At 39.6% G+C, this 14,724-nt stretch overlaps 1 protein-coding gene across 4 annotated transcripts in view; it reads right to left on the bottom strand.

Moving 5' to 3' along the window:
* The window catches only part of per2 (period circadian clock 2), a 36,509-nt gene extending 22,867 nt beyond the window's left edge, over nt 1-13,642 (bottom strand). For all 4 annotated transcript variants that reach the window (XM_072669385.1, XM_072669387.1, XM_072669386.1 and 1 more), the window contains exons 1-2: nt 13,467-13,642; nt 2,054-2,534 (exon numbers count right to left, since the gene is read on the bottom strand). In XM_072669385.1, coding sequence (XP_072525486.1) covers nt 2,054-2,436 — 383 coding nt within the window. In that variant the 5' untranslated portion in view covers nt 2,437-2,534; nt 13,467-13,642. The remainder of the gene's footprint in view (nt 1-2,053; nt 2,535-13,466) is intronic.
* Between the last annotated feature and the right edge of the window lie 1,082 nt (nt 13,643-14,724).

Genomic DNA, 14,724 nt, shown 5'->3' with positions numbered 1-14,724 from the left:
CAGAACTTTGTTAAAGTTGTTAGAAGAGTGCTTCTCTCTGCCAAACACTCTTTGCTTCCATGAGGTGATTAGGGGCTTTTTTTATTGAGGGCAGGTGGAGTTCAGGTAGACCACTGAATAGAGCTCTAAGCACAAGAGCCTACGTCTTCTCTTTTTAATGGACAGGTGAGAAAAGAGGGCATCAGGCAGGCCAAACAGGATTAAAAGGGCCCCAGTCTACCATTGGGAGGATTCAATGTGGAAATTAGGACATTATTGTGAGGTCAAGTTAGAATTCTCACCCTTAAAAGGTGCAGCATGTTCACACAGTCCACACCTCAGCAGTGCAAGTGTCTATGCTTTACCTTATTAAAAAGGGATATACTGGCTTTAAGTGGTCCAGCAGACTAAGGCACTACTACTATGAGGGTCCTGATGATCGTTGGTTTACATCCAGCAGCATATATAATGGACAGTGAGTGTAGAAATATGGATGTGGTGGTAATGTTATGGATGATTTGTGTATATTCCTATACAGTTGTTTTGTAATTATTGACAAAAAAACAAATCGATACCGAGACACAAAAGTGTTAAAGAGAAAATGAGCAAGCTGCGCCCATCTCGTGTACTCATACACAAACAGTAGGTTGGCATGGAAATATGCCGGAGTGCGTGGGTTGGGAAAGTTTTCCATCTGAACCAGGCAGGCATCAATCAGCCGGAGATTAAAGAGGATTACATTCATTTTCTTCTAGAATAAAATATGTATTAGCTTTTCCTGTTCTATCCCCAATAGCCATAGACTCAACATGTAAACAATCACAAAGAAAAGGTTAACCTTTAAAAACAACATATAACCAAATTCAAAAACAGAATCAATGGTTCATTTGTTTCAGGTTAGACTTTCTTTCTCGTTTATAGAATCACATTTTTATAGAATCACCTTTTAATTTATAGAATCACAGAACTGTATACACTCAGTAGGTGGGAAAGATATTAATACGGCTAATAGTGACTGAACACCAAAAGCAGTTAGCAGAGCCAAGCTGGTTTTCAGTCATTTCAGTTCAGCCAATTTTGACCGATCTTCCTCTGATGCTCTAAAGCTCTTGTGAAGAAAGCATTTCATGTCTAACTGGACAGAAATAGAAAAGAAACCTGAAAGAAGAAAATCCTTCATATATATAAAAAACAGTCAGTAACTTGCTTTTTCAGGGTATGTGGTGCCCATGCTCACTAATGACCTGCTAATGTGTTTCATGGCACTCTCCATGTCTTAAGAGCTTCTATTCTTATTCCTCATTGTTGTCCAAAAAAGCAGAACTAAACTAGAGCTCTCCACAGTCTCCGCAGGAGGAGCGGAGATGGAGAAAATGAACAGACAAACAGCAACTGTTGATGACAGAATTAGAGAATGCGCTGTCTCTGAGTGATCAGCCTGCGTCATGTGGCATGACAGGTGACTATTACCTCAGTCCGACATACAGCATGGCTACAATCAATGTCCAGTACTAACACAGCCCCTCCACAACCCATTTAAACACAAATTGATTATAAATACTTTAAAGACGTTTGCGTGTTTCATTTATACTTCCTTTAAGTTAAAGAAATTAGAACGTCCATATAAAACAATGTAACCGTCCCTGCCCACATACTTCTATGCATTCTTTACACTGACATAAATGTTTAGCAGTACATCCACTAGACAGCAGGTTCTGAAAACAACAAACATGATGACAATGGAGGAGGTCCTGATGGTTAGTTTAATTATACTGCTAGATTTAAATGTGGGGCAGTATTTACATCCTATAAAAGACATTTTAGTTTCTTGAGCAAAGAATCACTCACATGTGCAGACTTTTCAGACTTTTGACCCACCCTGTACATCAGGGGTGGGAAACTCTTGGACTGGAGGGCAGGATACCTGCTCAAATACCCCTGATTCAGCTCCTCAAGTAATTGCCAGGTTTAGAAGGTGTGTGCTACAGCAGGGAAATCACCAAACTGTGCTGGACTCCGGCACTCAGTTCCCCACCCCTGTTGTATATGAACAAAATAGCTATTATGCCATTACCTCTTGTTGCTCCCTGATGATTCTAAAAGGGCTGAATCCTTGCTATTGCCATTGGAACTGCCAGTTGACTCATTTCCGTGCGACTCGTTCCCATGCGATTCGTTGCCATGTGACTCGTTACCATGTGATTCGGTCCCACTTCCACTGGATCCACTGCTCTTCATCTCCACATCCTCATGCAAGGAGTGCGCCATTTTGCGGTTGCAGCGGGGTGACGCAGGAGGGTCCTGACTGCTGCTGTCGCTGCCTTCTGAGGCCAGGCCAAGCTCCCCACCTTCTGCAAAACTGCCGATGCGATGGAGCGTTGCCATGGAACTACAGCCGGTGGCCTGGTCCTGTCCCTCCAGAGAGGAGAACAGGTAGGTTTTGGAGTCCTCAGACATGAAGATAGACTGACTGGATTGAGGGTAGAGGTCAAGAAAATTACCCCATTTTCACAGCAGGGTCATGTAGAGATGGAATCAAATTAAACCTGGATATCCTTTGAGAGAAAACACAAAAGAACAAACACAAAAACATGAGTCACACCAGAGTCAGACAGACCTTTGGAACCTTAGAAATCTCACAACCTTAGAAAAACGATGCTGTTATACTTGTAGATCATTATGTTAACCATTTTTTTAGATAACAGTTCAGTGTGTCTGTTTGAGTTTACTTAACAATTTGATGTGGTTTCAGGTTACAGATTAGTCACTTGTTGATTGTCAAAGCATTGCTTTAAGGATAAGCCAGAAAAATAATTGGCCCCTTTGACCTACACCATAGTACACCAGTCACATGAAGCATGCGAACCGCTTCTTTTTGAAATGGCGCTAAAGCAACATCACTGGACAGCTGAACTTGCCGCTGCTAAATTCCAATTCAACTATGTTAACTAACAGACACCCATCCTGGCCAGCACAGCACTGAAAGATTGAGAAAAGGGTAATCCATCCTACACACCCTGAGAGAGGAAGACCACTTATGCTCTCTGGGACTTCTGGCCATGGATGGCTGTGGTATAACCTGCAAATCTCCCAATGACAGGGTCAACACTTAGATGGCTGCACCACTCAGAAACCCTATCCTTTTTTAGAATGCTAAGCTAAGCTAAGCACAGCAACTCTTGACTAATTATATTAAAATAGGTATTCACCAACAGAGGTGTGGAAAGCTTTAGCCGACCCAGTGGATCATGATCAGGGCAGACCCAGGCATATTTTAGTGAATCATATATCAGCTATTTCAACCCTAATCGAGTCTTTATTTTGACCACAGTGTTCAGAGTGCCATCTGGTGGTCTCAATGTGCTACTAATGGGCATTATTGCCAGTCAGCTGCAGTGATGACGTTCTTAGAAGGTAAATAAATATCCGTCCACTTCATGTACCACAACACACACACAGTGACTTAACACAGTGTTGTCAAAGAGCTGGGAGCTGAGGAGAGTCAGACTGGATTGTAAAATATTAAACACACAATAAAACAGTGATTTAAAGAAAAGTCTCTACTAAACTAAACCAATCAGTCCAGAAATTGCTAATACAAATAAAGGGATTTAACTGATTGTATTAATCAGCAGCTCATCTGATCTAAACTGTGTGGCTGTATTACTTCCACAAAACAAAGAAATACAAACACAAAGATCAAATCTTTATTTGACGATGCTCAGCATTAAGAGACTCGGTCAGATCAGGGGGGCATTTCTAGTGAAATGTGTACATTCATTAAGAGTTTGTATCACTTCCCTAGAATATTGGATAGTCAAACTGGGTTAAAAGTGAACAATCAAATATCATTGCTAGTAAAGAACATACACTAAAGCTGCACACCTCTGATAAACAAATGTTATGTCTACAGAGAGGTAAGTTTTAAAGTTCAAAGTAGAATCTTAAAGGGCACTGTCTGTCTGGTGCCCTTCTTAAAACAGAAGCTCACAGAGATGGAACATCAAAGCTAGCCAGTTTAGCTTAGCTCTGGGAAATGGTCTCCAGGCTAGCCTGTGCTCTGTTCGAGGACCACCATCTGGGTCTTTAAAGGTGTCTGAACCTGGGATAATGCCTCTGTAGCTATGTACTCTGCCCTTTAGCCTTGTTGGAGGCCTCCCCACAGGTTCTGCTGGTTGGTAGGCCAGACACATCTCCCAGGGGATTTGCTGCCCTTTCAAAGACTTTCCTGCCTTGCCCTGCAGTTTCATAAAAAGATACAAATCAACAGGTTTAGACTGCTGATATTTCCAACAGGTGTTTTTGGGTTCCCTACTTTTAACCATGAAAATACTGGAGCTTAGCAATTTGCTAATTTGCTGTTTAAAAAATATAATAAACTTTCAATACTTTTAAAACTCTATTTGGCAACAAACTCTATTTGTGCAATTCAAACCCACAACAAAGACTAGGCTGCCCTAAAAAAACATTACCAGTAGCCACTTCTACTGAAGTAAACAGTATAGTCGAGGATACAATTAGGTCAGCCATGCAAACGGAAGCCTACAAACTAAACCTCTGAGATTCTGCCAATGGTTGTGCTGGATTCTCTGTAGTAGTCTGCTACAGTGGGTTAGTGATAGGATTAACTAATCCCCAATTAACTACAATAGGTCTGGTTCAGGTATGTGCACTAAACAGATTTAATGCAGCAAGGTTTCCTGGCCAGGGCCCAAGCTTGTCCAAATTAAGGAAAGACACCTTCAGGAGGCTCTTGACTTTGAGTTCTTGGCTCACTGCATTTCAAAACGGAAGCTACAAATCCAACTGTGGTCCAGGAGACGTGAGCGTGTCCTGCCTTGTACAGAGCTTGCATAGATGATTTCTGGATGAAATGTTGATAATCAAAATTAAAGTCACAGACTAAGCTTGTCACATATGTATGTCACAGCATATGTCACATAAGCTTGTCAGGTGTTGCTATAATTTTTTTTGAAAAAAAAAAAAAAACTTTTAGGGAAGAAACACATTGTTTTTTTAAAAACTCTTTTTGATCTGGGTCAGTATGTATATAAGAAAAGCAGTTATAATTCCTGAGAACTGTTCTACGTCATTACATCTTGAGGCAGATTCAGACATGCTCATATGTCCCTGATTCTCTACTGAAACCACCCATCATCTTTGTGTGAAGCAAGAGTTGTAGGGTACGATCCAAACAATTACACACAACAAATTCAACGCCCTTCGAGACATATCCTATCGAATGACTCACTCGTTCTGTGGCTCCTTCACGTGAACTACAACTATTTTGTGGACTTCACAGCCCAAACAATGTGCCCTTCGATTATGACTAATGGAAGAAGAGACTGAGTCTCTGGCAAGAACCCAGAGTAACCTGGTAACCTAGAGGCCAAAGCAAAACTGAGGAAAACTGTACGTCAGGGTTCCTTAATGGCTGCAGCCGTGCACAGTTAAGTAAGTTTACTAACCCGTAATTTGAATCATTTTAGCAATCTAGCACAGTGACTTATCTCATACAGGCTCATAAAACAGGTCGCTAAGTGCCTACATTTCTACAGTTCTTGTTTTAGACACACAATTCTGGGAAAACATTTAATTGGTGTAGAAACTTGTGGAGGTTCTATCCTCAAAGGTATGTCTTCAGCATACATCCAGATATTTCTATTAAAAAAAGTTACAAATATGACCCATTTCCCAATGAGACAATAAATATAATGTACAATGTAAATACAAATGTTTTTAAAGCACTTAATTAGACCTAAATTACCATGTTGTACATCTGAAGGTTGTAAAGTACATTGATCTAAGGCTTCTAAACAACTATGCAAGTTTTTTAGGGAATCAAAAATGTATGCTTCTTCGACCACTCCAAAGAATCATTTTACTGTAGTTGGTGTAGTACTCCAGAATTCAGGTTTGATTTCTCAGCATCTTCCTGCCATAGTGCAGAAGCAGCATTGTTTGCACATCTCAATAACAAGAATTGTGATGAGTCGTGTGTGACAGGAATAGTATCTGATATACAGTTCTACCGACATGACTATTAAAAGTGCTGTGCATCCTTCGATGTGAGCATAATCTGATCATCTAAATCAGATCACTAGCCACATAAACATTTCAGAGGCTTTGATGTTTTGTGGTTTGAGCTACCAGAACTTTTGAAAGTGTCGGTTTTTATACTGCAGTGTAAGTAGTGTTGCTTCAAACTTGCTTCTGCTCTATGGCCTCTATGTAGTATGAAAATAAATGTTAAAATATATTCATACTAAGATAATCTATACCTAATTTAGAGTGCTCTAAATTAGAGTGTGACCGATGCATCAGTGGGTTGATAATATATGATGATGTGCGACAAATGTATCCGTATTTGGCCAAATTCCCCCAATGAAGCACCAAAAGATGTGGCTAGAAACTAGAACTTTACAGAAAGTTACAGTTACAGATGAATTTTCTCTGTTTAATTTCATTATTATTTCTATGGTTTATCATTTTATTTCAAAACCAAAAGAACCTAAAAGAAGATAACAATAGAGCCTAAAAAACTTCACTTCTGGTGTTGACAGATGCTGGATATACCACAGAGTCTTAAACTCTTACTTGATTTTATCTACTCATTTACTTGGGAATGTTTTTTTCTGTCTCATCTAAACACAGATATCTAGTGGTTTGTTAATTAAATTAATGAACACCCAACTCAGATGCAAGAACAACAGATTATTTCTGAGCAATTAGCCCAGTGGCTGACCAGTTGCTGCCAGCTTATCTCTATAACAAAAATACAGACTGTATTCCATAACCCAGCTACTCTAGGACCAACCTGTTTACACCTGCTCACTTCATGCGTCTTAAGTATTGAGATTATATCTGGATAAGGCTGAGCCACATACAAATGCAAGTGTAAACACACCAAGACTCATTTAAACATGATACAGGTCCGAAAACACCATTAATAACTGCTTTACTGAGTTAATTTGCATTTTCCGTCCTACACAGCAATTGGATTTCAATCGGACTAACCAGAGACTCATTTGACTACCGAATATAAATGCATGTGGCTAAAAAACTAGTCACATAAGGTGACCAGGTGTAAACAGTAACTTCAGAAATCAGCCTCTTCAAACCTAATATGTTTCCCCCAAAAACAAAAGCATTGACATAACCTGTTCTTTTTCTCAGAACTTGTGTTTAAATGACTCCATGGCCCAAAAGCTTTATGGCCTGCCCAGCACAGAGTAAAGAGCTGCTTCCGGTAAACTTAAGTAGCCTGCAGGCTAATTCCGTGGTGAATATGCTTCCTTAAGGTCAGTTTAGAAGAACACTGCAGTTTAACATGGTTATAGCTATGTTAGATCAGCTGGTTAAAGCCATAAATGAGTAAAGAAGAGAATTTGGCTACAAAAAAAACAAAAACAAAAAAAACAAAAAAACATTTGTACCCTGCATTGTGTTTATTGTAAACAACCAGTATGTGTGCACAGCAAGAGGCAAAACGGTATAGTAACATATATAGCATATTTAGCCATTAATAGCCATTAATGTTATTAAGCCAATAAATATTACCTTGTATTTCCCTTAGTGATCTTATACCTTTACACTGTATTGAGATGTTTTATATGTTTGTGCTATAACTGTCCACCCTTACTTTTAGCGTTTGATTTTTCATAATATTATAAGAAATATTTCATGTAAGATCACTGTAAGATGTTATTAGGACCCACACCACGGCAAAACACATTTTCTTCACTTTTTAGAAACACAGTTGATATACTATTATCTTCAGTCCATATATGAAAACTAAGCTGTCAAAAGATCCTGATAATTAATTTACATAACTGTGATGTCATGAAAATCTGCAGATATCCACCCAGTCAGCCTAGAGAAGTTTAGCCACGCCCACTCCGCTTTTAGTACAGACACCCACAAATATTACAAGCGGACAATAAAATACAATACAACATAAATGTAGGATATGCACTAGTCTTTTAATTTCTAGGTTTCTAGGTCTACCCTGCCTCAGGATGTAATTTATAGCAAGTGAAAGTCCTAAACACCAATACTGACCAAAACGTTGCCTCTCTGCAGTGCACATATAAATTAACATACGTACACCATAAGTATCCAGATACCTCATTTAATTGATGAATTTAACTACTTTAAGATGCACCCATAGCATTCACATGTATAATCTCAATGGAAAAGTACTGACAACAGGACGGTGCTCCAGAGCAGCCAAATATAACTTTTTGGTCCCCATGCTCAATTCCAAGCATGGACCAAAGGGCTATAGAGCTGTAAGGCACTAAAACTAAAGTTGCAATGGTCCAACATAAACCTAGGAAGGTAGAGACCATTACTGCAGTACAGTAGGAGACAAATTCCCAACACCATTGATTTTAGATAATTATGTCTTATACATGAGCTATCATCATTATTCAACAGGTAGATTGGAAAAAAAGTCAGAACTAATTAAACCACAAAATATCCTTAGTGCCATGTGTCAGTGTTTACTATCAACTCAATAATCTTGATAATCAACCTAGAAGTGTGTTTTATAACTAAGTATCAAGTTAGAGACATTTATGTAATTGAATGCGGAGCAGACACACACACACACACACACACTGCCTTTATATAAGGACTTGCATAATGTCAAAGTAAGATCAGACAAGAAACAGTTAACACACACAAAATACTTTGTGCTGAACCGAGCTAATAATTAATTAATTGAAATGTCACTGTGCCAGAGAACTCATTTGCAGTGACAAATTAAGCATGTTCAGTATACAGGTCATATTCTACCACTGATAAGACGTTGCATAAGTAGCTGACGGGACCATTATTTTTACATAATACTTTAATTATGTGAGTATGTGGTTATTTAACACTACAAGCATGTTACACTATAGGTTTATTCGGTCCATGGCACACATCCTTGAGTTATGCCCACACATTAAATAAAGGTGAAAATGGGTCAAACACACAAAACAAAGTCTTAGACACAGATGTTTCAACTATAGGCAAAAGAATACACACAGGTAACTGCTCTATGCTCTGCTCAGTCTCATATTACTGGATGTTATAACAACTGTCTGGGTGTTTGTATGTATTGTGGGACAGTGGGCAGCTTTTGCGCAACATCCAAATGAGCCCCTTTTGGTAATCCAGTCCCAACATTTCGATGACAGCTTTAAAGGTGGCTGGAGGCTTGTTGAGTCTGCCTTTGCCACACAGCTGCATTATGAAACCTTTCATGTAAGACAGCTACAGTCACATGGTAGTTACATGGGTGGGTACTGTATTCTATAAGTGTCCCTATCTTAAATGTTTAGCTTCTCCTTGTGAAGCTGTCTAACATTTCAATCGTCCATCAATAGCGATAAAAGCCTGTTTAATTGATTTAACAAACACAGGAAATGTATCTCTGTTAAAATAATAGATCAATGGTATCCAATTACAGTGAGTAAACAACAACTAGTATTTAGTAACTGCATTAATTACATAGTAATTCATAAAAAAAAGCTCGCCTCACTAATTTGTTTGCAGTTTAAATAATAAAAAGGGAATATACAGGACATAGTTCATTAAAATCAGAAACTCAAAATATCAAATTATTAGAATATTTTAGAATTATTAGGATATATATGTATAATTCTGAGCTTTAATACATTTAAACAGTATCAAACATTTTTTCACAATATTCAAATTTTTGCAGTTTACTAATATATAATATATACATATTTTTGTTACACTAAAAATTTAATGTTAAATTAAATTATTCAAATATAAATGAAAATAAAGATTTTTCAACTTGTTGCTTCAAGCTGCTGCATAGATTTACATGTGTAGTTTGGATCACTGTCATGTTGCGTGACCCACCCAGGAAACAATCGCTGACATCGTGTCATGTCAACACTGATTCAAATCACCATTCATTCTTTTTTTATCTTTCAGTGATTGCAAGCCTTCCGGGCTCTAAGATAGAAAAGCATCCTAACCACTAAGTACACTTTCTCCACCATGCTTCACAGCTGCATTGCTACCCATGGTTGGCCCACCACCTCCCCTAATGACAGAACTGATCTTAGATCACAACTCCTCTCAGAAACGTAATGAACACAGGCCCAGATCACAGTTTGGGTGCCATTAATGCCCCTTTCTATGTGAACCATCTTTAGAAAAGCAGTAGTGTGATAAAGAATCCTGTCTGAATATAGTGGGTGTGCCTGTGGTTTTGTTCATGGGAGTGTGTGAGATACAGCCAAGAACTTTTCTCTCAAATCGTACTGCATCTCGAGCGTGTCTTTGTGCGTCATTGATTGTTTTCCTCCACGCCTTGCACTGTGGAATGCTACAACCCAGCGGCCAATCCAGTCCTTCCTGCCAATTCTGCTCCCTAAGCGTGTTTCCATACCAACACCTATGACTGTCTGCCCACGGCAGCCTTCTCCAAGCTAGGGATCGAAAAACTCCACAATGAAATAGGAGACATCAGAGGATCCTGAGATCTTAAAATCTTATAATCAAGAATCTTAGCATTTCTTCCACTCTAAAGCTTCAAGACAAACATATTACAGCAGGGAGAACCAGAATGGAGTCAGGCTTTGGACTCATTTGAATAGGTCAACTTCCATGAACAACAGGGGTGGGAATGAGTCTTGTCATTCACAGAGTACACACACAAACAATATGATACAGAACTGCGATTTCTTGTGCTGTTCACCATTAGATTGGTTCAACTGATAGTATAAAACGTACGTCAATACAATATCAAATGAAAATATAAGCTGCTTTATTTTCATATGAAACCTCCAACCTCACTTTGTTTAGGAATCACATAGGCGATACACGTATGCAATGCGATTACCAGCACAGTAGGATCAGTAGGACCAGGTTTACATTTTAGAGCCAGACTGGACTGTAAATGATCTCAAGCACTGAGATGACTGTGTGTTAAGAGTGTTAGAAAGTGAGCAAATCAGTGCTTTGAGACAAAACCAGATGTTGACCATTTGCCATGTACGTCACTGGACATGTACGTAAGCACTTGGCCACAATGGCTATTCATTATCACAAAAATAGTCCCATCAATGACTTCTTTCTCTGGGGGTTTGACATTTACCTCTTGGTATTTGCTCATCTTTAGAACATGACTGGATGGTAATGGATAATTTTATCTTATACTGATACTGTTATCCAAACTTAACTTGATAAATTGTTTGGAATGCACATTTATATCAGAATCAGATCTGCAAGAAAATCTACATCGGACAGATAGATGTTTAAATTTGTCTGATATTTGAACTGATGTGTGACTCTGCTGACAGGTTGCTATGTGAAAAAGTCTGCCTTTTATTTATTTGACTACATTTGAAGATCTTTGCAAATTAAGGTTACATTTCTCTGCAATGCTAATTCAGATACTGTGTATTGGCATCAGCCCAGAATCTATATAGTAGTATAACTACATGGCTATATAATATAAATTATTTTATTAATTATCATATCAATTAAACAATCTAGTTCAAGTTGCTTTTACTTAATATTACTCAACACTTCCCCAAGGTAGTATTCCTCAAACTGTCCTGAAGCAGTAATCCGCATTGGATTTGATCTACCAGTGTTCACCTGTAAACTGTTTAGCCATTAATATAATAAATTACATTTTAAGCAAGTGCAGAATTTGTTTAGATACTCTTTAAAAGATGGCAATTCTTGTTTAACATATTTGCTACAGGGGTGATAGTTCTGTTATCTTGTCCGACCTCAGTGATGCCACAGCCATCCATGGCTGGGAGTCCCCCCAGAGAGCACTTTTGGCCTAGCTCTCTCTGGGTGGGTAGGAAGGCCCTCTCTCTTCCTCCATCACTCAGTGTGATGCAAGCCAACATGGGCATCTGTTAGCTAATGTAACAAAACTGGCAATGTTCTCCTCCAAGCGTGTTCAGCTGAAGTTGCATTAACAGCAGTTTGATGCCTTATGTGCATTGAAGGAAGCATATACTAGCTCTGATATCGCTGAGTGATAAGTGGAGTCCTAGCTACTGGGTGGGAATTGATAATGACTAAAATTAGAGCTTTGAAATAAAAACAAACAAACATACACACTAGATTTTTTAAATATGCAGAATAAAGATACCGAATTCGTTAGGACAACACTGACATTGGAGCTGGGCAATATGATGATATTTCATCGTATCAGGATAAATCTTGTTATGGTGATACACAATTTCCTTTTCTAAGCATATTGAGGACATTGTTAGTGCTTTAAAAAAATGATCAACTGCAGTTTTTACTGCCAACAGTGTAATCAGACTGGTTTAATTAGATAACAGGCAGCAGATGTTGAATAAAAATCACTGTACTCAGTACAGGAGAGTATCTGAACAGTAGTTTTTAAGAATTTGTTGCTTCTGATGTATTTAGTCTGTGATTTTATGTGTAATGATAAATACTGTGTATCGTGAAAAACGTCTTTAAATATCGTGATACAGTGTTTTTACCATATCGCCTAGTCCTAACTGGCATACAGTTTTTGTGTGCTCAATACATTAAAGCCAGATTAAGGTATTTGGAGCAGCACCTCATCTAGGACTAGGTCACTTTTAATAACAAGCTCACAAGAGTCAAGTCACACACATACACACACACACACACACACACACATATAATGGTGTCAACAGCAGCTACGCACATACAGACTCGTCAGCACCTACACACCAACAAAAATATCTACAGATTCTAAGTCCTACACACTGAACTGGCCAAAGGCAAACCTTGCTTTAACCGCCTATGCGTTTTCCTGGAGCACTGCTAAAACAGACACCACCAGCCCACACTGTCCTGCAAATAAATATGAGACCTGAGAGCCCAATAAGATGTCCACCATTTGGAATAGTGGCCAAGAGATTTTTATTATTTTTTTTTTTTACATTTTTATGTATAGAAAAAACATAACAATAAATAACTAAATAATATTTATATAAGTTTATACCACAAGTGACGTAGACTGCAACCCAGTCAGTTCACTTTCTGAGAAAGGGTTCATCCACCCACTACTGCTGAGCACTGCCCACAGTGCTACTACACTGTGCTGCGCACTTCTATATTTACTTCATTAACTACTTTAACGACTTAAATCATTAAAAAAATATTTTTTATATTAAAAATATCGCATTCTTGTGAAATATCCCTGTAAAAAAGAAAAAGAAAATAATATGCTCCAGAAATAGTTGTGGGCAGGACCAGTACTAGACCAGTGACCGGCATTGACCCACTCCGTGACACAGTTATGCAACGCGCATGTTTAACCCCTATGACAATGTCGGTTAAAGCACGTTTCACAGACTTTATATAAACCCCAGCTCCTGCTGGAGCTCTACGGGTGCTGGGCTGTGTAGGGCTAAGTCTTACAGTCTTTTTTCCACCAAAAAATTACAATAATATTCAAGCATTACTGTCAATGGCATGTCTGTGTTATACAACCCTACCTTCAGCAGTCTCCAACACACCTCTTCTCGTCCGAAATAAGGTCTCCAAGAGCTATTCTGCCTCACCCTGTCGTGGTCCTGCAGGTGTTTTAAAAAATATCCCCCGAATATCTGGGCTCAGCTCAGCGGTATCGGCTGACACACTGCACTGCAATGTTTCCCCTCACACTGCTGCCCTGAATCCCGGGCGCTTGGTATGACCTCAATACGAGCTCCTCCCCCCGAGCCCCGCTTCGTCCAATCGCAACACGCTACAGGCGTCCTGTTTCCATGGCGAATGCGTGTCAGCGACGGAGCTCGGGCTGCCATTGGCCATCAGCGCCGCCAGTCTCTTTATGTAAGCCTGGCATACGCCTCACGTGGAAACCCCATGGCCAGTGACGGCGTGCGAGCCGTGTGGGCAAATCAGTAAGTAGGGGAAGAGAGCGGGTGAATGGAGCAGTGGTGAGGGAGGAGAGCGGTTGGTCCAGGGAAGCCGAGCACGGCGGCGTGTTATACAAACGGTTATACAAGCGTGTGTAAGTCAATGTGGTCGCCGTGCACGTAAAATTGCACCGTCATATGATCCAATGCGAGCTAGTCCTCACTTTTCAGACAAGGACATTACGTTACGTCCAGCACTTTTATGAGGCTTCTGTTCTTAATGTTTGAGGATTTAGACATTGGGTGAAAGTTTTGATTCCTGAAAGGAACTTTTTCTCTGGGTGTTTGGTCTGGTTTTGTGCCTTTCAGAACTTAGGATCCAAACGTTGGTCGTGCAGAACCTCTGTCCTGCACGTGTTTGTGTTGTGCACATTTTGGTAGGGCTTGGACTATTGTGTTTGTCAGATCAGTGGTCACCACCTCTAGTGCTGATACATCTAAGAAGGTTGGGGTGAAATCTGCAGGTTTCAAGGTGGGCTAGATGTTTAGGTGGAGGTTTGATGACCACTGGTTAGCTCTGACCCTGGTTTCATCAGGGTAGTACCTGTACTGCATAGGATGGGACATTTCCAGGGGTATGATTGGGCACCCCAGAACTGTAGCCAGTCCCCAACCAACCATGGTAAAATAGCTTTAGCTCCTTAATGTATCATCCGCTCCATCAGTCTTGGATCACAAACATTAACTTAAATGTATTTGATGGCACCCCATCTTTCTAGAGAACACATTTACTGCTCCACAGTTAAGCACTAGGGGGCTTCATACCCTCTGTTTGATGCTTGGCCTTTGCTTTGACCAAGAGCCCCATTGGCTCCTCCACAGCATTCAGTTCCAT

The sequence above is a fragment of the Salminus brasiliensis genome, chromosome 23 (genome assembly GCF_030463535.1).
Source record: "Salminus brasiliensis chromosome 23, fSalBra1.hap2, whole genome shotgun sequence".
Lineage (NCBI taxonomy): Eukaryota > Metazoa > Chordata > Actinopteri > Characiformes > Bryconidae > Salminus > Salminus brasiliensis.
This window is presented reverse-complemented; position numbering and strand designations above follow the sequence as displayed.